The following is a 24,161-nucleotide window of genomic DNA, read 5'->3' as shown; positions in this document are numbered from 1 at the left end:
TTTTGAGCTATGACCGTCTTTCTTCACCTCATTTCACCTTTGTTTCTAGTCTTTCTTCTGTTTCTATTCCTAAGACCACAGGTGAAGCACTTTCCCATCCAGGGTGGGGCCAAGCGATGCTTGATGAGATGACTGCACTTCATTCCAATGGCACTTGGGACCTTGTTTCTGCTCATCCAGAGAAGTCTATAGTTGGTTGTCGTTGGGTGTTTACTGTGAAAGTTGGACCTGATGGCCATGTCGATCGACTCAAGGCACGCCTAGTTGCAAAGGGTTTTACTCAAATCTTCGGCCTTGATTATAGCGATACATTCTCTCTGGTCGCTAAGATGGCGTCAGTTCGCCTATTTCTTGCTCTTGCTGTTGTTCGTCATTGGCCACTCCTTCAACTTGACATAAAAAATGCATTTCTTCATGGTGATTTACAAGAAGAAGTCTACATGGAGCAACCACCTGGTTTTGTTGCTCAGGGAGAGTTTGGGAAGGTGTCGTCTTCGAAAATCCTTATATGGTCTCAAGCAGTCTCCTCGAGCATGGTTCAGTCGCTTCAGTTCTGCTGTTCAGGCGTTTGGCTTAATTCGCAGTAAAGCTGACCATTCTGTATTTTATAGGATTACATCTCCTGACAAGTGCATCTATTTGTTAGTCTATGTTGACGACATCATTCTCACCGGAAGTGATCAAGGAATTCGTCAGTTAAAACAGCATTTATTCAGTGCATTTCAAACAAAGGACCTTGGGAAGCTGCGTTACTTCTTGGGAATTGAGGTGGCGCAATCTAAACAGGGCATTTCTATTTGTCAAAGGAAGTATGCCTTGGATATCTTAGAAGAAACTGGTATGTTGGGGAGTAAACCAGTTGATACACCCATGGATCCTAATGTCAAGTTATTGCCCGGACAGGGGGAGCTGTTGTCTAATCCTGGACGTTATCGGAGGCTAATTGGGAAGCTCAATTATCTTACTGTGACTAGGCCAGATATTTCTTTTGCTGTTAGTACGACTAGTCAGTTCCTTGATTCCCCTTGTGATTCACATTGGGATGCTGCTGTGAGGATCCTCCGATACATCAAAGGAGCACCAGGAAAAGGTTTGTTGTATTCGGATCAGGGAAATACAGAAATTTGTGGTTATTCAGATGCTGATTGGGCAGGATCACCCTCGGACAAGCGCTCTACTTCCAGTTATTGTGTCTTCTTTGGAGGAAACTTAATTTCGTGGAAGAGCAAGAAACAACCTGTTGTTTCTCGATCTAGTGCAGAAGCTGAGTATCGTGCAATGACAAATACTACCTGTGAGTTAATCTGGTTAAAGCAGTTGATTCAGGAGCTTCATCTTTGTGAACAGAAACAACCCATAAGACTCATCTGTGATAATCAAGTTACGCTACATATATCCTCTAATCCTGTATTTCATGAGAGGACCAAACATATAGAGATTGATTGTCACTTCATTCGAGAAAAGATTCTGTCAGGAGAAATCAAGACAGCATTCGTCAACTCTTCTGATCAACTAGCGGATGTCTTCACTAAAGCTCTTAGAAGTCCTCGGGATGAATACATTTGTAACAAGCTTGGTGCTCACAATATATACGCACCAGCTTGAGGGGGAGTGTTAGAATATATTAGATGTGATTAGATATGATTAGATGTGATTAGATATGAATATATATGATTAGATTACTTCCTATCCGTAAATATTCTGATTGTATTAGGTCTGGGCCTTTCACTTAAGCCCATTAGGGTCTCTATATATTGTAACTCTCTGAATTAGATCAATACACAACATATTATTTTATATTCAAATGGATCCATAAGAGTGTCAACAAATTTGCAATAAACCATATCAATTTCTTCCAATATATCAGAAGTGTACTTTCTCTATGAAATCAGAATACCATTCCATGATTGAGCTACCACAAGACCACGAAAGTATTTAAGTTACCTAAGTCTTTGGTTTGAGTGTTTAAACATATGCTCCTTCAACTGAGATATTCCATCATAATCATTACTTGTAATAACTATATCATCAACATAAACTATTAGATAAGTACATCGACTAGATAGAGTATGTCAATAAAAGACTCAATGATCTACCATACTCTGTGTCATCCCACACTCCTAGACAACATTACTGAACTTACCAAACAAAACTCGAGCAGTCTATTTCAACCTATAAAAAGATTGTTTCAACTTACAAAACAACTCTGACTCCCCTTGAACAACAAACCTAGGTGGTTGTGCCATATATTTCTGTTCAAGATCACCATGAATGGAAGCATTCTCAATAATACAACGGCTAATGTCCAATAGCTACTATGCCAAGAAAGAGGCGAACAAAAGCCATTTTAGCTACTGGAGAGAATGTGTCACTATAATCAAGACCATAAGTCTAAGTGTATCATTTAGCAGCTAGGCAAGCATTGAGATTATCATTGATCATCTAGGCCTAACCTAGACAAGATAGACCCAACAACATCAAATAATCATTTTTGTTGGGGGAAAAGAAACCAAGTTCCAAGTGAAAAAGGACTAACCAACAACTTTAGGGAGCTAAACAAAAGACAAGGAAGACAATAACAAGTTGTAAACATGATGAGGATTGCGAGTGGACCAAATACCTATTTGAATGGAAATAGGAAATCACCAACAAATTCATAAAGGATAAAAAGATCTATAGCAGGGGAAGCCAAAGGAGGAGGACAAGATCCATGAGGACCCGTGATTGCTTCCTCAATTATAGGAACAACCTCCTTTGGGCAACGTTGATAGGTGATAAGGGGTCTTTATGGAGGAATGGAGTGGACAAGGCTAGATTAGACTGGACTCTCAAGTTGTTGAACAAACTAAAACTTGCTCAGGCTAAACAATTGTAGATTCTATGAAAGGTAACTACAAAAGAGTCAAAGGAGGACCAAAATATAAAATAGGTAAAACCTCAAAAATCACGTTATAGTCGGCAGAAAACATGAAGTAAGGTATGTCTTCAAAGAAAGTGACATAGCAGAGGTATATTGTTGGCTACTTGGAATAGCCTAAGAAGACACATTTCATAACACGAGGACATAATCTATCCCGACTAAGATAAAGATCATAAACAAAACAAGTACATCCAAACACCCGAGGAGGAACAAGATATAAGGGACGACTAGGATCTATTAGCAAAAGAGGAACTTTATTATCGATAGCAAATGAGGGTATATGATTGATTAAATAGCAAACAATCAAGACAACGTCACCGAAAAACGAAAAATGCATCTTAGCTTGTAATAACAATGTGCAAGCAATTTCAATAAGATGACGATTTTTCCTTTCAGCAACTCCATTTTGTTAAGGAGTGTATGGACACGAAGATTGATGTAAAATACCATGAGAAGACATAATGATTAAAAATCAATGAAAAAATATTTTTTGACATTATTAGAGCATAAAACCTTAATGCACTTACCAAACTCATCCTAAACATCTATATATAGCTAGTTCCTAACTAATAGACTTGGATATTTTATTAAAGGCCCATAGGATACTATATTTATTTCTAATTCTTGTACAGATGTTATGTTATGGCACCGTAGGTTAGGCAACCCAAATTTCAAAAACTTTCATACCATGATCCAAAATCAGTTTCAAGTTTCCATAAAAATTCTCCGTACATACAATCAACAGCACCTTTAACCCAAGCTAAATAGGGTTGGTGGTAGATGAACGCAATGATAGATAATAATAAATAAATAAAAAGAAGTTGAGGAAGGGGAAATAAGATAAAAGAAAGAAGGGGAAAAGAAGGAGGAGGGATGAAAAGAAGAAGGACTAAAAAGGGGACCATCTAGAACATAGGGATAACAACGGGTCCCTGGAGAACCTTTCAACTCTGTCCTTGGAGAATGGCAAAGAATACTTCAACTCTGTCCTTGGAGAATACTTAACTCAACATGGCATTCTTCATCAAAGTTCATGCCCTGATACACCCCAGCAAATGGCATAGCCGAAAGAAAAAAACCATCATCTTCTTAAAGTTGTCCATGCCCTTATGTTCACTATGAATGTCCCTAAATACTTCTGGGGGAAGCCATGCTCACTGCGACTTACCTCATCAATTGTATGCCCTCTCGAATCCTCCAGTTTCACTCTCCAATATCTCGCCTCGTTAACCTCTTCCCTTCCTTCCGGCCATTTCATCTCCTCCTCCCAGTTATTTGGATGTGTCACTTTTGTTCATATTCCTACTCACCAGAGATCCAAACTTGATCCTAAGTTCCTTAAGTGTGTCTTCATTGGTTACTTTGCTAATCAACAGGACAACAAGTTTTATTTGCCCTTTCTACGAAAGGTATTTATGTCTATCGATGTCACTTTTTTCAAAACACAGTCCTTTTTCTCTCTGCCTTCTCTTCATGGGGAGTGTTCTATAGGAGGAAATGAAGATAAGTCATGGGAACCTAATGATACCATAGTGTTACCATTACCGTTGGAGACAAAGGGAGCTATTCAGCTATTGGTTTATAGTGGAAAAAACTGGCGAAAGGATCCTAAAAGGGTAAATAACACAGAACCTCTAGACTGTCAAAATTCTGTGATTCGAGTTCTGGTTCCAGCAATCAAGCACCTGTATGCCATGACACAATTGATCTGCACTTTCCAATTGCTCTAAGAAAAGGTACTCGATCATGCTGCTCATCTTATTTCTCACCATATTTCCTATGAGAAGTTGTCTCCAGGTTTCTGTGCCTTTATACTGTCTTAGACAGTACAAAAATACCAAGAAAAATCCAGGAAGTCCTTGATGATCCAAGTGGAGAAATGTTGTCCTTGAAGAAATGGATGCTCTGGACAGGAATGGAACCTAGGGAACAATGACATTACCTAGAGGAAAAAGGCCGGTAGGTTGTAAGTGGGTGTTCACTATCAAAATCAATGCAAATAATAGCATAAATAGATACAAGGTCAGGTTGATTACGAAAGGATTCACCTAGACTAAAGGAATAGATTATCAAGAGACTTTTACTTCAGTTGCTAAGGTCAACACAATTTGTGTCCTCTTATCTCTGGCTGCTAACTTGGATTGGCCTTTACAACTAGATGTGAAGAATGCATTCTTATTGTTGAAGAAGTCTATATGGATCCTTTGCCCAGTTTCAAAAAGGAAAATGGTTGTTTGTAAGTTGAAGAAGTCTCTCTATGGTCTTAAACAATCACCGAGCGAATGGTTTGAAAAATTTACTCAATCAATCAAGAGGAAATGCTTTCTCCAAGCATAAACCGATCATACTCTCTTCCACAAACACTCCACAGATGGTAAAATTGCTATTGTTAGTTTATGCGGATGACATAATTATTATAGATGATGATCGTGAGGAATTAGATTCCAAGTATCTAGCAAACCAATTTTAACCGAAAGATCTTGGAAACCTTAAGTATTTTCTTGGAATAGAAGTGGCTCGGAGCAAGTCAGGAATCACTATTACTCAGAAGAAATATATCCTTGACCTTTTGCATAAGACAAGCATGCTAGGGTGCAAACTATAATGACCCCAACTGGTAAATCTTAATTAGAGATTTAATTTAAGGATTTAAATGCCATAATTAGATTCAGAACATGATTTCGAGTATTTTGACTGTGATCATGACTAGGCCATGAATAGTGCTTTCTGCCGGATGATCTGCATTGTTGTGAATCAACCGGTAGAGATTAAAATGAGCAAAATGAGTTTAGAGACATAATTTGGCAATTCTGATGCCAAATATTAGTTCAGAACGAAAAATTGTATAGTCTGGCACTTTCCGTGAAAATCTCATGAATAGTGTTTTCTGCAGGGTATTTTGTACCGTTGTTTTAGCAACCGGTAGAGTCCAGAACTAAATAATTGATAAAATAAGAATAAAGGAAGTCCAATATATGCCAAACAAGTCATAATAGACCCAAGAATGATAAGTTTATAAGTTTTAAGTTTTGTATGCAAACGGTGCATAGTTAGTGATTCACGGTGCATTTCGTCAAAAACGGTGCAGAAACCATACTGTGAATTGTGAATATTGTTCCTTAGAGAATAAAAATTAATATAAATAAGTTCAGAAAAATAAAAATATGTTTGTAGCTTTAAGTTAATTCCAGGTTAACTTAAGTGAAATTAAGTGAGAGAAAAACAACCGGTAAAATGCCACATGTGCATATAAGTCCAAGTCACTAAAGTAAGTCACTATTCACGTCACAAGCTCCTCATCCATGGAAGGCTTAGGTTTTCCTTTCTTTTTCCTTTGATTTCTCACTACACAAGCATCCAAATCCATAAGTCCATTACACGAAATTGATCGTAAATCATCCAAGGAATCCATTCCACCACTTTATTTAGGTTGAAATTGCTTGTGGCAAGAGTTCTTCCTCCTCTCCAATTCGTGGCACTAAATTGTGAATAAAGTGTGAAATTGAGATTACAAAAAAAAAATCCCTTGGAAAAAACATCACATTATATTTCGGCCATCATGGTTCCAATGGGGGATGATTGTGTAAATTTTGTTTTGATGATGTGTTAGCACTCCAATGTGGTTCATTGGTATGGTTATGAAACGAAATGACTTATGAAATGGGGAAAAACGTCTTGGTTCCCTATAGGTGTACCCCACGGCTTTGTGAAGAAAAATGGGCATGAATTATGTTTAAAATTCTTAAGAGTATACCTAGTTAACTTAGGGATCAAGTGTAGGTTCTAGGAACTATTGGTTGTGTCAATTATTTGATGTAAATCCCTAGCTTTTCCTTGATGTGGCTTCGGCCATGTAGGCTTTGTGAGGCTAGGAAATGTTAAAATTATAAAATGGTATTTTAGAAGCTTGGTTGGGTTATTTTAGGACCCTATGTGGGTATGAAACCATGAGAGTGCTTGTGGTTCATGTAATCATCCTTAAAATGGTCTAATAAAGGAATTTATGAAAGTATGGTCTTGACTTGTGTATTGGCATAAATGTAAAGAAATGAAAGTAAGCGATAAAATGTATGCCTTATGTAAATTCATGGCATTGTATCATTTTATTGATTTTTGTTTTGGATTCCTCCTCTAGGTGTGCCTAGGGATTGAGGGGGTTTGGATCCTGTTGGAGCTATATAAGTAACTTGTACTACAAGTAAGCGAATTGGTAAAGCTTCAAGAGGTAAGCTCTATGTTTAAAGAGTCTTTTCCTACTTGAGTGCTCCACCATGGTTAGTGGACTATGGTTGGATTGTATGATTGTATTTGATGCTTTGTATAGATGCATTCATATAGAGCTATTTGATAACATGATATGATTTGTTCTGATGTGATTTTTGTATTGATCTGTGGCCATTGATTGTATGTGCACTGATGTCTGCTTGGTGTCCTCCCTCGGGACTGACTGTGTACACATCTGATATGTTTTGGTTCTGCTTGGGGTTCTCCCTTAGAAACACGTGCGTTGATTTTCGCTTAGGGTCCTCCCTTAGGAATGACTGCGTACGCCTCTGATAAGATATGTATATATGCTTTATTTAGTTATGATATCTGTTATATGATGTTTTATATACTCTGTATCTGACTTTCATGCAGGAGTGGGCCCAGGGGTATGGAGAATTCTCTATAAACCTGGAGCTTATTGAGATTTGTTATCTCACCCCGTTTGGGGACATCATTTCAGGTACACAGATTGCCGGTGAGTCTACACGGGGCAGGGATACGACCCGTGGATAGTGTATCATGGACCGGATTTTTGGGTAGCAGTCTGCTACCATTATTTTGGAGGATTGTGATTTGCATTAGTATTCCATTTATTTTGGTGGATCATGATGTCTGATATGTTACTTTGTATATGACCTGTATATGTTTTGTACATGTTTTCCGCTTTGATGCATGTACAATTGTGTATTCAGGCATGTTTATATTAGGAGGTCATATTCAGTTATATGATTACATGTTGGATATGTATGCTGTTAGTTATAGTGGCACGGAGCCAAGTTGTGCATGCGCCCATGGATGGGTATATGGTCCTATATGGATATCTGGTATTTCTGAAATCATATTTTGTATAAACGGTTTATCAGGATACCTTGAGAGTGGGATTTGCAAATCCCCGTTTGTCCAATTTACAGACGTCACTCTGTTCGATTTTCATCTCCGTCAAATAAGAATTAAACTAGATGAAGTATGCAATGTGATATATCATGTGAAATAGGATTAAAGAAAAAGAAAAAGTTGCTCGTATTTTCGTAAGTTAAGTCTTCCGCTGTTTCTGTTTAGTATCATATGTATGTTAATTGAACCGGCTCGAGACAGGGATGTTACACAAACTAGCTGAGACCCCTATGGAACCTAACACTAAGTTGGGAACTGAAGATGGAAAAGAGGTAGACATGGAACAATATCAGAGATTGGTTGGGATACTGATTTGCTTATCCCACAATCGACCTGACATTGCCTTTGCAGTAGGCATGGTTAGCCAATTCATGCATTCACCTAGGGTGAAACACTTGGGAGCTGTCCACAGGATCTTTAAGTACCTCAAGAACACTCTTGGCAGAGGACTATTCTTCATATAGGAGTCCAAGGTGTTGATTGAAATCCACCGATGCAGATTAGGAAGGTTCATCAGTGAACCGAAGATCTATTTCAGGCTATTGCACCTACATGTGGGGCAATCTTGTGACTTGGAGGAGTAAAAAACAGACTGTAGTTGCAAGAAGTAGTGCTGAGGAAGAATTACGGGCTCTAACTCATGGAGTTTGTGAGGAAGTCTAGCTGAGAAGACTTCTTGAGGGATTGAACAAGGCTACTCCGCTGCTGTCAGTATCGCTCAAAATCCTATTCACCATGATAGGACGAAACATGTGGAAGTTAATCGCCACTTTATTAAAGAAAAGCTAGATGATGGAAATGTGTATGACATAAATTCCTACCAAAGAGCATGCAACAAACATCCTTACTAAAGGCCTACATAGACCACTATTTGAAGACCTAATTGGCAAGTTGAGAATGATCAACATATACCTACCAACTTGAGGAGGGGTGTAGAAAATCTGAAGGTTATTTTCATTTATTAAGAGATTGTCAAATCCCTAATTAATAGGATTCAATCAATTAGGATTAGATTTATTTCCCTTTTTTTTTGGTACACAGATTTATTTCCGTTTTTATTTAGGATTGATTGGTTTTTTTTTTCTTATTTTATTTCATTTTTAAATCACACATGGTGTGTATTTATATATGTATCCTCTCCTTATTGCAATACAATTCCAATGAAACCTTTTCTTTTAGAATTCTCACACTGTTACCCAACTTCGACCTAGGAGCTGCAAAATTAAGTAAAATCTTGCAGAAGCTGTAAGCATAGCCCTATATCTGACATATAAACTTAAGCAGCAAGCAAAAGCACCTTACTGGACTTAATTTTAAACCGTTATGATCAAGTAAAGCCCATGAACTACTACAATTTGTCCAAAACTATGAAATTATACCAAAATACTGAAATGATTTCACCTACACTCTCAGGCATTTCTTGATGCTATATTGTCTCCAGCAGTAGGATATTCTTATTCTCTAACAACAGACCTTGGATCATAACAAAATAAAATACACTCACACTCAAATTAGCTATAACATGTCCAAAAGAATACCTGATGCTCCGGTTGATTATGATATCCAGCCTTTCGCCATTGAGCAATGGTTGAACCATGAAAAATAACAATAGTGAAAAATGAATCCAAAAGAAGCATCCTGTCAGCCGCAATGGCTGCCACATCAAGAAGAGCTGGTTCAGGACCAGAATGGAATGAATAAGAAATCAATGAAGGCTGAACCATGACAACCGAATTAGCAACATTTTCACGGTTCAGTATCATTCTAAAGTAAGCAGTCTCATCTGGGCTGTTGTTAAAGACCTGCAATATACATGATTAAGAAAAAAAGTAAACACCATTGATGTACAAAATATAAGTGGGGCACAAATCAGCAATAACAAACATTTAAAAATCTGAAAATACAAAATGGATACCTGAACAAATTGAGAACGTCGTAAATGAAACATAAATTGCGGGAATATTGACAACCTGGGAGACAAACTGAAAGAAGATGGAGTGTCCTTTTGAAAATCTCCAAATCGAGAACACAAATTTATCAATGCCTTATCCAACCATCGGATAGGATCAAATTCAGCCTGAATCAAAAATTGCATTGCATTACACAATGTTCCAAAGATAACATTTACACAAGTGGAAAACCATGTCAAGCTGAACAGTGAGAAAGCCATAAGCAGGTTCTCAATTCACACAACTACGGATGTATCATATATATCAAGTGGCAAAAAATACTTATGATCTTGATTCTTTAAGCCAATGAACTTTTCAACTATATTTTAACAAAGTATAATGGGTTATGATTCATTTTATTCCTTCACATTTTTTTTATGAAAGGAGGGGAAAAAAAAAAGGAAACCCCATGCCACTTTTTGTGTTGTATTTTGTCTTTTTTCTTTGGCCATTCTCATGCTTCACTGGAGTAATAAATTTACAGAACTAAAATCCATTTAATTAATTAATGCAAGTTATAGAAATGAAGCAGAAAAAGTATAGAGATATTTCTATATTGTTCTGTTCACTACATACCAAAATTAAATTTTGCAAGAGAAACAAAACCAATGACATTGAGTCAACCAAATATATATATATAGAATAAGATCATTTTACACCAGTATAAATTACATTCTCAATCTTGACGGTTGATCCCTCTTATATCTAGCCGTTCTAATTTACCATTCATATGAGTAATTAGATTAAGAAGTCTTACTCCTTATCTTAGCCATTGATTTTCTCCCATCGAACTGTTATAGTTTATGTGGAATTAATAATAATTAATGGGTAAAACTCAATAAATTACAACCATTAGATAGACGAAATCAACAGATAAATGAGGAATAAGACTTCTTAATCTTACACTGGAGTCAAAAGATCCCCCCTCCCTTCTCTCTCTCTCTCTCTCTCTCTCTCTCTATATATATATATATATATATATATTAGGTGGAAGTTGATACATTTATCCAAAATACAACTACACAACTGCAAAAGCATTTACCTCTGTTTCCATTTTGAAAGAGACATGGCGTGCCATGACTATAGAAGCTGCTTCTTGGTCAAATCCAGCAATCAAGTCCTACAACATTTTAGACATATATGATATATAAACACTGAAGAATTCAGCAAGATGGCTTAAACAATAAATGAAAAAAAAAAAATTACTATCATGAAAATTTAAAACACCAAGAAAGAAAATAGACTGCACAAGTTACATGATAAATCATCCCATGAAACATTATACCACCATAAGCACTGAATGTCACATATAAGGGACAAAAAGAAAAACTGAACAGATAAAATTCACTAGTTATAAGAAATAAGAATATCACCCTAACAAAACTTTCACACTCATCAGACCGTAAGCCATCTCCAACCTTGCTCACCTTTGAGCCACTGAAGCTGGATGAAAACTCTTTAAAGGTTCCCCAATTAGTGTTAGTGGTATTGTATGCATAAAGTTCAGCAATCATAATGCAAATATGCAAGCACGCTGCACCGAAACCTTTCCCTTCTTTTTCATATAAAAATCCCTATCAAAATCCTAGCAGATAATAGAGGCCCTAAATCATCATACCTCAAAAGTGACCTCAGCTTCACAAATATACAACAAAATTAGTCAGACTCAGACCAGTGGTCATCACTTCACCAGTAATGTAACTCCACCACTCCTACCCTATGAAGCACCGACACTTCAAAAATCTTGATGTGTCGTGTCCGACACTTCCCGACACTCTCCGACACTTTAACATGTGTATAGAAATTCAAAAAAAGCTTCAAAGGTTGCGTTGCATTGAGTTTTTAGTTTCAACTATTATATTCGTTGGATTACGATTACCATTTTATTACGTTTAATATAAATATTTGGGATATATTATGTTTCTGTGCAAAATTGATGAATATTATAAGCTTAGTTTCATTTTTTTGTTAAATTATTGAATATTAAATATAATATACACTTCATAAATTAAAAATATTATTTAATATCAAAACGTGTCCTAACGTGTCGAAATATAATATTTTTTACAATTAACGTGTCGGAGTGTCGTGTCACGTATCCCGTGTCAGTATCGGTGCTACATAGCTCCTACCATTAGCAGCAAAATGGAAAAATTAAAATGTCCTTCCTACAAAAACCACTCCCAGATGTTACTCATAAGTCATAATAATTATGTTAGCATAGCCTATTAGGAAACTTCTCTCCTTTTTATTCTATGAATCTTGTTAAGAAGCCTACGGTTACTAAAGTGTACAGTAGGAAGAGATATAGAGAATCAGGAACCCACTTGAGTCATGCTGACAACGAGGATGGAAATAACCATCTGCTTAAATGGCATGAGGTGAGGATCATGCAAGAGGGGACAACGGCAACACAGGAAATGGGGAAGGCAAGGAAATAGTGAGTGAGGAAGGGACTGGGAGGGACAGATCAGGCACTCTTGAATTGCCTGGTGGGGACTATCAGTGTTTCTTTTCATTTCCTGAGACTTCTAAATCCGTGTATACTTTACAGACCCCATTGATCTGATATCACCTTGACATCAATTCAGGAGAGGAGATACATCCCTCTTTTCTGTTTCTGTCTGAATCTGATCCAGTTCCTATCAGAATCTAACCACAACTTTGACACCACTACAGGATTGACTCTAACAACAATCCAACTAACTGCCATATGATGGTCCTACTAACAACTCTGTTCCAGTGAAATCGTCCAACCCATCCATACAGAACTCAGCCATCAGGACTACAAACAGGTATTAAACATTTCTACTTTAGCAATAGAAAGACATTTTAAAACTGAAGAAACGGTAAACACTTAAAATCTGAAAGAAAGTTATAAAAGGCCACAAGAAAACCCCCGATCTATATATGGGAAATAAACTAAAAGTTAGAAAAAAAGCTACATTCTTTTTATTTTGGATGAAAGGAAAGTCCATTAAGAAAATTAGTACAAACAGGAGAATCAGGAGTCCTTTAAAACCACAAAGGAAAGGCACGAAAGAAAAAATATTCAGCTCAAAGGAGCAAAACAGTCCCATTGCATATCATACAAGGAAACAACCAATTTAAAAATATCAACTCTTTTATCCCAAACTATATGAGGTCAGCGGTCCATGAACCCAAGTAAAAAATAAAAAAGATTAAGAGAAAAGAAAAACAAATAAGGGAGAAAAATACATAAATACTATTTTAAACAAAAAAAAAATATTTAAATAAGAACTCCTCAAATGCCAAGTTATTTGCCATTTGTCATTAACCAGTTCCCTCCACATCCAATATCTCGACTTGACTTACCAGCTCAATCAATCTCCCTAAAACAACAAATGAGCTTCCCAAGTTCCCACAAGGAAGCTAAGCAAACAAGTTTGTCACGCAAAGAGTGAGGAGGGAAAAATAAGTTGCGAAAAATTCTAAAATTATGCTCCAGCCAAATACACCGTATTCCACCAAAGAGAAAAGAAGCTACAATTCTTAACCACCTCATTTCCTTTCCGCTCACAAAGCCTCTAAAATCATTCAAGATTTATAATATAGGCAGACAGATTCAATGCTCTCCCAAAAGGCCAAAAAACAAGCTACTTAGTTGCCACAGTATCTCATATTGCAACAAAACACATCTTCAAACATAAGTCAAACTAAAAATGCAATATTGATAACCAACTGTAAAAGTTTATCAACAAAATATAAAAATGATATCGATCAGTATACAAAAACTATCAGCACAAAAACTCCAATTCAGCAAAGAAAAGAAAAACAATAGAAAAAAAAAAGAGCAATTAAAAAGGAATCATGCACAAAGCAGTTCTAAACAAGCTCATAAAATTATGTCTCCAAAATCACAGATAATAAAACATGCAACAGGAACATTGATGTTAGTACTGAACATATACTGTCTTCATAGACCATTATGCAAGGGAAGAAACAGAATGGTAGAAAAAGAAAATAAATAAAAGGCTTTAATTTGCATCTTAATTCTTTGTATGTAAAGAAAATTGTACAGTGCAACATTCCCAAGGCTATAAATAATAATTCACTTTCACAATTAGAAAAATCCAAACAAATTGTTTTGCAGTAATGAATGTAGATCAAAAGAATCAGGAATAATGAATCAAAGGGTGGCAAAGAAAAGCTTACCTGTATGCTTCCTGGTCCAGCAACCCATCTTCGTGAAAGGGTCGTAACCCGCAATCTCATTTTCCCACTGTGATTCTGATAACTGAAGCAAAATATCTGTGATGAGTGAGAAATATTTCATCTACAATACCATAACAGGCAATAGATTATTCAAAGGTGCACTATGAAGGTTTTCATACTAAGTCAAGAATTGGAAGTAAAATTGATTGCTTGTGGACTGTACTGTAGCATCAGGACTTTCCTTCCTCACAACGTCGAAAAACAGACACAATGATGTGGATGTGTCAAGGCCACACATCTTCCATGCACTTGTACCCCCTTGACCTATTATATTATCTGAGCACAATGGGCCTTTCTGCAAATACAAAGAAGCAGCTAAGCATCTATTTGTGTGTGTGTTGGAGGGTGGGGGGAATACAGCATCTAAAATTTCAGTAGCAGAAAAAAGATAAGAAAGCTTCTAGATATACCTTTTCAAGAGATGCACAAGGGCCAATAATGCCTTGGACTTTCATGTCCTTAGAGCAGTTTATCTCAAATATTCCACTGCAAAAAGAAGCTAAAATAAGAAACAAAAAGAAATATATATATATATATATATATATATATATATATACACGAAGACAAGAGGATAAGGACCACCAAGAGTAATTATTAAGAAAGTTTAATATATGTTAGAACTTAGAATAATATCGTTTGTACTAAGGCTATGTTCATGGTAGCGTTTCTGGTCTATTATCCAGCAGTAACGTGTCATCAGAGCTTGGTTCTTCCAATACTCAAAAGAAAGGATCTGATTGAGTCAGCAGCCATTGGACGGTAGGATACCAGAGTATATTTCAGGGCTTTCACACCTTCACTGGCTTTTTTTTTGTTAGAAAGCATGTAATTCTGGTTTCAGGGCTTTCTTGCTGAACTCAGAAGCCACAAGGTATGTTTCTGTTTCTGGGTTTGGGATTCTGTCAGCTAAAGACAAAAGGTACCAAGTAACTCCTCCCACATCTTCATTGATTTACTTACGGTCAGAAAACATATGTTTCTTGATTCAGATGCCACAGAATCAATCATATTATTCCAGCAATTTTGGTTCAGGTACTCCTAATTTGAAGAACGAGTTGCTCAGTGAGGTGATGGCTGTTAATGAGGATTGTGGTTTGGACAATTTAGTATGTGTATCGATTTGTGTTACTGGATGGTATCATACACAACTCAGTGTTATCGAGACCCTGCTAAGGTCATTACTGGGCGGTACAATACCTGAACTCAGTGTTTTGGAGACCATTTTGGACACTGAGGAGGTCAATGGAGCCACTGAGGAGAAAGGTATAATAAATAATTCTCATTTGCTTGGGATGTGTGCCTAGGAGAAGCAAGAAGTTATCTGCCAAGCCAATGTTATATTTAGTGTTATTATAGTTAGTCATCTTTCTCACTTTTCCTTCTTCCTTATCCCCAAAACTTACAATTTCAACAAGAATCAACTTGTTTTCCAAATTTACACAATTATGCAATGGTAGTGGTACACTATTTAGTATTTACACAATGTAACTATGTACTATTTACCTAACATAAGTTAGTATCTGAATGATAGAACTTGACCAGAATTTAAGGAGTACCCAAGGAAAAACAGATGAGATTTTTTGTAGGATCTCCCTTATCCATGGATTTATGAAAAACCCAAGGTTATGAAGAGAAAGAGTGATATTACAAGCTCAATGGGATCCCTCCACTCTGCCCTGTTTTTCCTTATATTCCCAACTACTGATCAATTAGAGAAATACACACCAACATTAAGAAATCCTAAATGTTGTATCTAACCATATCCCTTAATAACAAGTAATTCTATACATTATATCCAGTGTTGTTAAGATCGCGTAGAAAATAGAATCATCCGATCCTACGATTTTTTTTCCTTCAAGCGATCTGAACGTGTATAAAATCGTTCTCCTCTCAAATCAGCTAGGATTGACGAGTAAAGGCGTAAAATCGGTGGGATCGTCCGACCCTACCGTATCAACGATTTGTGAAAAAAACACAGATGTACAAATAATGAAAGAGAGGAAGAGAAGATGAACGGTGTTGGTTGTCGGCGACAGTCATCGGAAATCAGATCCACAAAGGGGGAAATCATTAGCTAGCAAGTTTGGCCATTGGAAGACAGAAATAGAAGGAAAGAGAATCGATGGAAGAGAGACAGAAAGAAAAGGAGACAGAATGAGCCTTGCAGGATAAATATAAATTTGCAGGATGAATAGAAACAGTCAAATAGAGACTTGCAGGATGAAAAGAGAAAAAGGAGGTGATGGTGGCGGAGAAAGACAGAATCTGAAATACCAAAGCCAAACCCTTTGGTGCAAAGGGCATGGCGGCACCATCAAGATCTGAACTTGGCCATGGAATTGGGTTTCCCACTCAAGCCCTCTCCTCTCTCATTGTATTAGGAAGCGGTGTTGTGGTAGTATGGTGAGTTTAATTAATATAGTACCCCATTCACTTTGTTGTTTTAATATATATGTATATATTGTTGAAAGAGCAAGTAAGATGAGAAACGGTTCCAGGAAAGCCCATTCGTGATTCTTCCACCGCTTGTTATTTTTTACTTTTTTGGGATAATTTCAAGGATTACCAATCCCTTTAGCTCTCTCTAATAAATGGATTTTTCGATTTCAGATCTGGTTAGTCATACTCAAGTATACAAATATAATTTAAATGTTATTTTTTATATATATAAATATTTTTTATAATTAAAATTAAAAATGTAAGATCTTACCATTCGTGTCAATCTCATGATTTACAATTTTTTCATCCTCTTCTGATATTAGGTAAGATCTCGATTTTAACAACCTTGATTATATCTAACAACATCAGCTAACCCTAACTCCTTTGACTAACAGGGCCTGGCCCATCTAAATCATTGGGCAAATCCTTATTTCTACTCACACGCACCTTCCTATTTGGGGGCCTGCTACTAACACTTATATGACAATAATAAATTTATGCATACAGTATGTTGTCTTTACCAAAAGGTAACTCAGGAAGATCCATATATCATATTAAAAAAATGAAAATCTTTTAAGACTTACTTTGATGATAGACCCAGATCATAATCGCCTGATTGGAAAACACGCTTAAGTGAATCCTTAAATACTGAATGGCCAAAACTTTCAGCAAGTACAACAAGGCCCCCAGTCCTTTCAACAGCAGTTTTAAGCTCAGCAATACCAACCTGGAAGATAAAGCATAAAGCAAAAAATATTATTTTCAATTACAAGAAAATCATACAAAGCTAAACAACTACCAGAATGTGCATTATGCACATCTATAGCAATTAAGGAATAACACTTTTGTCAGCCTACAGACCACCTAAAACTATAAGCTTAGCATAACACAACTTCAACAGAAACGAAATCAGATTGGACAGTTAACAAAATGATGACCTTCTTTTTTCCTATTCTCCTTAAAATCAACCAGGGATTTCTGACTACAGGAGTTATGAACTTGGAAATTCTAGTTATTAGGGGTAGGAGGCATTAGACCGATGGGTAGCTGCCAGGATTGCCTCCAGATATCACAAAACACTTAAATTTCATCAAATAATTTGTTGAAACAATTTTTTTCCCCAAAATAAGAATCTAATAAGAGAAGAGAAGATTACAGGCAAAGAAGACCAGGAATCATCCTAAAAACAAAAGAAAAAAGGGGGAGAACAAACTACCTGGTCAAATAAAATATTCACAGAAAAAGAAAAAAAATGTAAACATTCTATTCAGATGTTTCACGTTCTCTTTGTTAATTAATAACTTTTGAGTCTAAAATAATAGAATAAAATAAGTGAAATGGTTTACGAGTCATCTCTATAGAACCTTTTTTTTTTTTCATAGAATAGAGAGCAGTACTTAAAGACTGAAAAACAGCAAAAAAAAAAGAAAATATTTTTGCAGTAAAGTAATTCAGAGCCATATTTCTTGCATTGTTCTGTTGCTGTTTCTTTATCGAATACATTGCTTGCCCTTTTTTTTAATGCTATGCAATTCTTGATTACTAGCATTAGTGGTTTTGGTATAAGTAAAGAGGCCAGACTTTAACGCAACATGCAATTCTTGCTACCATTTCAAGCATTTGATTGGAGCACAACACTCATATTTTACGTTCAATGAGTTTTCAATCCAGCTGCTAAAATTGAATAAAAATATTTTAGTTAGTGCATGAAGACTAGAAACATAGAAATTTCAAAATACAAAACTTTGAAAAATTAAATACATCAAATAATGGGAAGAAGTGAATTACAACTTAAACCATCATCACAAACTCTTTATTATACTGGATGTACTTGAAAGTTGGATTTCATTTAAATATTCTATGCTAGACAAAAATTAAACACTGAAAAGCCCTCTAGGTAGAGAACAGAGACAATCATTGATCAACTTATAAACAAGCAGAGTGCTGTATACCAACCAGAAAAGGTCAGTTGAACAAAAGTAAAAACATTACCTGATCAAGAGCACAAGCAAAGAGATCTAGTACATGGCCTTGATGTACAAGCTGCTTCGAAAGTCCATCATAGAATTTGACACATTTATGGTAATGTGGCACAGAATCTTTATCCAGATCCTTGTGGGAGCGAATTGGTTCAGAAAGTTGTTTGGTTACAATCTACAATATACAATAGTTCATACAGAGAGAATCAACTGAATGTCATCAACCAATCAAAGAAATCATTCTTGACCATGATATCAAGAGAAGTAAAAAAACACCTACAAGTATAACCCTATGTCTCTTACGAAAATTAAAGTTGATTCACGCAGTTATGCTTATTTTATTTTATCTCATTTTTCGTTTTATATTTGTAGGTGTTAACATACAGCCCCCCCCCCCCCCCCCCCCCCCCTCTCCCTCTCTTTCCCTTTTTAGTCAAGCAACTATTGAAATCCTCCTATTTCTATGTATAAAAAAAATAAATATAAATTCATGTGTTTGTTTAAGAAATGTTTACTTTACAGCTGTGAGAAGACAAGGCAGGATAAGCCTAGAGTATGTGTGCTTGCTTTCCATAAAAAGGTATTAGTCTTCCAATAGACTATTTTATTTTATTTTTTTCAAAATGCTTATAATCTAGTAAATATGTTTTTTACTTTTTTGGGTTTCAAAAAGTTTATATTAGGGGAGAGCTCACCTCCCTGCAAAGTTAGAGAAGACCACCAACCTTAGCGAAGATTTATAGTGACATTACATATCATCTATCAACAACTTATCCTAAAATCATACCCAAGTCCTCACTTTGTAGGAATAGAAGGTTGATTAGGTGAGTCAACCCCAGTCGGTGATTCTTTTTTATATCTATAAAAATATGATACTTTAACAAGTGAATCATTTTCTCAAATTAAAAAAAAAAAAAAAAAAAAATCAGGCATGAGTTCATTGATTTCCATCCCAATAATGCCATGAACATAAAATGTTTGTTTGAGCAAAATTCTAAGCATTACCATGGCATGTGGAATGTAAAGAACTAATTCAACCAAAAAGCTTAAGCTGGTGGGTGAGGTTATATTAATGGTTTTATATATCTCTAACACGCCCTCTCACACAAGAGCCCACTAGACTTGAAGAGTGGACAATGTACAGGCTCACCTACCTGTGTTAAGAAATTCCACAAGAGAAAGTGAGGGGCAGTGAGGATCGAACCCTTGACACCTTTTGAGCATAAAGACAGAGCAGAATTCTCAATAATATGGACATGGACAGAAGGATCTGACAATAGATTAATCTTGAGCTTCATGAGATCGTGGAAACCTAAACTGAAAGTATAATAAACCTCATCACTTTGATGCTGAAAAGGCTCCTTCACTCCCTGCCTAAAGCCCTAAACAGTCTGTCGATCATATTCAGCACCCCTTAATTTATCCAAAAGCATATGTTCATCGTCTTCATAAAAGGAATAAAGATCATCTTCATCACATAATAACCTGCCCACCTAAATGTCTGCAAAATAAGAATCTTCTTCAACCTATTCTTCAGAGTTTAAATCTTGAATTACACAGGCAACTGTTATCATCACTATTAAATTGAAGTTGAACACTTTATCTAACTGCAATTGCTTCAGCGTCTATCTTTTTCCTGAAATAATTTTGAACCTTGTCACCCTCATTTTGGGAATTGTAATGATTGTCCGTGTGTTGGAAGTTGGAACTGCCAACATTAACCATTTGGCCATATGCCAATGCACATCTCCATCTTTAAGTGCACCTTGCAACTGAATCTGTGATGCTCAACCTAACATAGTAGATTCCTTACTCAAATTAAGGGGCTGAGTTCCAGAGACGGATAGATCCTCACCTACTTTCTTAACAACCCAGCAGTCTCGTTTCTTAAAAACAGTTTTATGAGAATAGATGTGCCCAAGTCTTTGAAACACACTGTGTCTGATTTTTTCTGGGCCCAATAACTCAAAATCTAGAACAGATTGGCCAACATCAGGCAATAAATTCTTATTATTAGAATGCACAGGCTTTAAATCCCTGTTATTATGATAATTAGGCAATAAATTCCTAAAGTTGTGCTGACCATCACATATCAAATTTGGAAGGGGATGTCGTCCCCTGTGATTAGGACAATCAGGAATTAAACCCCATAGTTATGCAAGACAAACACTCTTTACTAATTGCATATGGTTCTCTTTATCACCCTCAATATTTTGTTCTCTTTATCACCCTCAACACATTTCGCCAAGGCAAAATTATAACAATTAACTACTTACAGGACTCAAGAACTGTCACATATCTAAGTACATTAAATAGGACATGGGCAAGCTATAACATAAGCATGATGAGCAAAGCAACTCTTACTTACAGGAGCAGGTCCTTCGGTTGCCGGTCCGCCAATAAACGCCATTATTCTTGCTGCGGAACCAGGAACACAGGCCCCCAACAAACTCGCCGCAATACTCAGAGCCGTGCTGGTGCACCTAGTAGCCCTCTGATCAGCCGGCACCCCCCAAGGATCCTTCTGCAACTCTTCCAAAACCTGCCAATCAAACCACACAGACACGTACACATACACAATCACCACTACCGCACCATCAATTCCACAACAAGAAACGACACATTACCCAGCTACATTACCGAATTGAGAGTGAACTCGCACTCTGATGCTGGCAACAAGAACCGCGAAATGCTCTCGGACGAGAGGCCATCCCGTGCGCCCGCGACCACGCCGACAGTCGGCTTCGGCTTCTTGGCAAAGAAACTCATCTGATCAAGAAGCTGATCCTTCGACACATCCTTAGAGCCTTTGAACACAAACGTCTTCGGGATTATACCAAACCCTAATTCATGAACATGGACGAATGTGCCGAATGTGATAAGCCCGACAAGGGAGTTTTCCGGCAAGAGCTCCACAGCCTGGGAGAGAGCGGATTTCAGGAATCCGATTTCCTCCTCTATGACGCAGGTGTCAACGACGAAGAGGAAGACGGGAGGGACGGTGGCGGAGGTGTCGCCGGGGGAATCATACTCGACGGTCGTGTAGTTCGGGAAGAGCTCCGCCGGTAGGTTATCATCGGAAATGGATGCGTAGTGAGGAGGGAAGTGATTGCGCTGAAAGCAGAAAGGACAGATCCAGATCTTGGCGGCGAAATCCACGATGCAGAAGGGATTCAAAACGGAGCGGCACGTGCGGCACCGGAGCGGAGTGTAAGGGAGCACTGGCATCGCCGGAAAGTGTTTTATAGGAGTGTAGATCGCCGCCACGGGAACCACCGCGTTAACGGCTTCTTGCTTCGTGCCAGGAATTACGTTCCAGGGCATGCGTACACCGTCTTGCGATTCGAGATCCACGAATTCCGCCATTGCTGGGAAGGGAACAACAAGCAGAAGCAGAAAAAGAAGAAGAAGCAGAATTGAGATTGAAATGAGTAACGTGATTTTCGTGGTGGAAGCAGAAGCAGTAAAAAAAATTCAGTTCTTCGCGTGTCTTGATGATGCTACTAAGTTAAACTACTGAATGCCATAATAGTATGTTACAAAAAATTAAAAAAATTACGGGTATGTTAATTTCCATACAAAGTATTTCGATCATGATTGGTTATTTCTTGAATGATTTTGCATTTTTCAAAGTTGCACTCATTGAATGTATTGTTAAATGATTTTTTGTAAGGATGTTGGTTAATTCGATAACCTCTTACGATTAACTTTGTTTTTATAATTTCAATCTATTCTTGTTTTAGGATACTTTTGACATTATTAATTGATATTAGGTATTATTATTTGTCAGGATATAAAATTATGTCATTTTGGTCAAAATTATAATTTTTATGATAAGAGAAAAGTTGCAAAATAAAAATGAAGAAAATATAATATTTTTTAATTTAAATATTAAATAAAAAATAATTATTTTAATTAAAATAACTATCCTTTTAAAGAATAAATATCTTTTCTTTGTTATTAATAGTCTCCAATATCATTATATCACAATCTCAACCAATTTTAACTATTTATCTCTCATATTATTGTTGTTGATTGAGATTATAATCTAACATTGAAAAGAAACAGATAAAATAAATATAAAAAATATAGACATAATTATTATCCCAAACAAAAAATAATAATTTTTATTTTAGAGTTGTTGGTTTAGTAATAATCTTACAATTTGACCTGTTTTTTTTTTTTTTTTTTATGTAAACACAATTTGACCTGTTTAAATGATGCTGGATTCGATTAGTGAGAGTTGGTAGGCACAAACACAAAATTGAATTAGTGGGGCGAAACTGAATTAGTGGGCCCGTTAGAATTTTTTCTTGTCCGTGCATTCTGAATATTGCACTACAAACAAGCCATTCATAATAATAAGGTAAAAAATATTATAATTCGGATTTCTTATTAAATATTTATAATTGGTAAGCTCTATTTTCATACGATATATTTGGCAAAAAAAATTACAATATTACATTTTTAATAATTAATTACAAATAGTTGCAGTTTGAAAATTAATTTCGGATCTGTTGCAGTCATTCACGCCGCAAATGGGCAGGACAATTCACGCCCATGATAGGCGTGAATTCCACGTCATTCACGCCCAAAATAGGCGTGATTAGTCACGCCCCATGTAGGCGTGAATCACTGGACATTCAAGCCCATTCTAGGCGTGACTCAGTGTAACACTCCGTTCTAGAACCGGTTTGTTAACATTGCTTTATGATATTAAGCGCAGTTACAATCACATTGGTTCAATTAAAAACTCGGATAAATTTTTCGTTTTCGTTTTACAACTTACTTGTTTTATCTTTTTAACAACGCCGAGTTTGAAATAACCAATTGCGTGACCATAACCTTATTATTTTGAGGAATAATCAAAACTAAACTTAACATCATATTATTATTCTGTTCGAGTTTAATACTAAACTCTCTTCACTTTTTATTAAATTGGAATTTTTATATTTACTTTATACTTCTCATCTCATACTATGTTATAAATCTCTTTGTTAGCTTCGAGTGGGTTCAAACCGCGCTCAAATCGGAGCTCTGTAGCTCGAGTTATGTCAATTTTACTAAACTAAGTTTTTACTGATTTTTCGAATTTAGCGTTTTGGCGCCCAACTTGAGCGTTAAAACGCCCACTTGAGCATTTTAGCACCCATTTGCGCGTTAAAACGTCCAAGGGCAGAGACCTTTCCTCCATTTTACGAACTTAGAGCGTTTTAGCGCCTATTTCAGCGCTAAAACGCTCTCCAGCTGGGCAAAATATGTCCTCCCCTGTTTTCATGTGACTCCATGGGAGATTTCCTCCCACTTTCACCATTCTTTTATCACCTAATAGACATTATACAACTTTAATACATGATAAACATACTACATATTCATCAATCCATCAAGGTCTCAATTACATCGTTGTTCTTACAAATTTCATATACATGCCAAAGGACTTAGCTACAAAAGGAACATGATCAAAGCCATAAGCTATAT

At 36.5% G+C, this 24,161-nt stretch overlaps 1 protein-coding gene across 2 annotated transcripts in view; it reads right to left on the bottom strand.

Annotated features, from left to right (window-relative positions):
* Positions 1-22,148, bottom strand: part of LOC133294391 (protein transport protein SEC23 C) — a 29,078-nt gene extending 6,930 nt beyond the window's left edge. The window contains exons 1-10 of one of the 2 annotated variants that reach the window (XM_061493043.1): positions 21,324-22,148; positions 21,052-21,225; positions 18,697-18,858; positions 17,289-17,431; positions 14,676-14,751; positions 14,385-14,560; positions 14,202-14,287; positions 11,072-11,148; positions 9,996-10,157; positions 9,619-9,882 (exon numbers count right to left, since the gene is read on the bottom strand). In XM_061493043.1, coding sequence (XP_061349027.1) covers positions 9,619-9,882; positions 9,996-10,157; positions 11,072-11,148; positions 14,202-14,287; positions 14,385-14,560; positions 14,676-14,751; positions 17,289-17,431; positions 18,697-18,858; positions 21,052-21,225; positions 21,324-22,049 — 2,046 coding nt within the window. In that variant the 5' untranslated portion in view covers positions 22,050-22,148. Of the gene's footprint in view, positions 1-9,618; positions 9,883-9,995; positions 10,158-11,071; positions 11,150-14,201; positions 14,288-14,384; positions 14,561-14,675; positions 14,752-17,288; positions 17,432-18,696; positions 18,859-21,051; positions 21,226-21,323 lie in introns of both variants that reach the window. The other variant, XM_061493042.1, reaches the window with a different exon arrangement.
* Positions 22,149-24,161: the final 2,013 nt, after the last annotated feature.

Source organism: Gastrolobium bilobum, unplaced genomic scaffold, assembly GCF_033153095.1.
Source record: "Gastrolobium bilobum isolate Gb01-03AN ecotype WA unplaced genomic scaffold, APGP_CSIRO_Gbil_v1 utg23163, whole genome shotgun sequence".
NCBI lineage: Eukaryota > Viridiplantae > Streptophyta > Magnoliopsida > Fabales > Fabaceae > Gastrolobium > Gastrolobium bilobum.
Note: the sequence above shows the minus strand (reverse complement) of the source record. Positions and strands in the feature narration are given on the sequence as shown.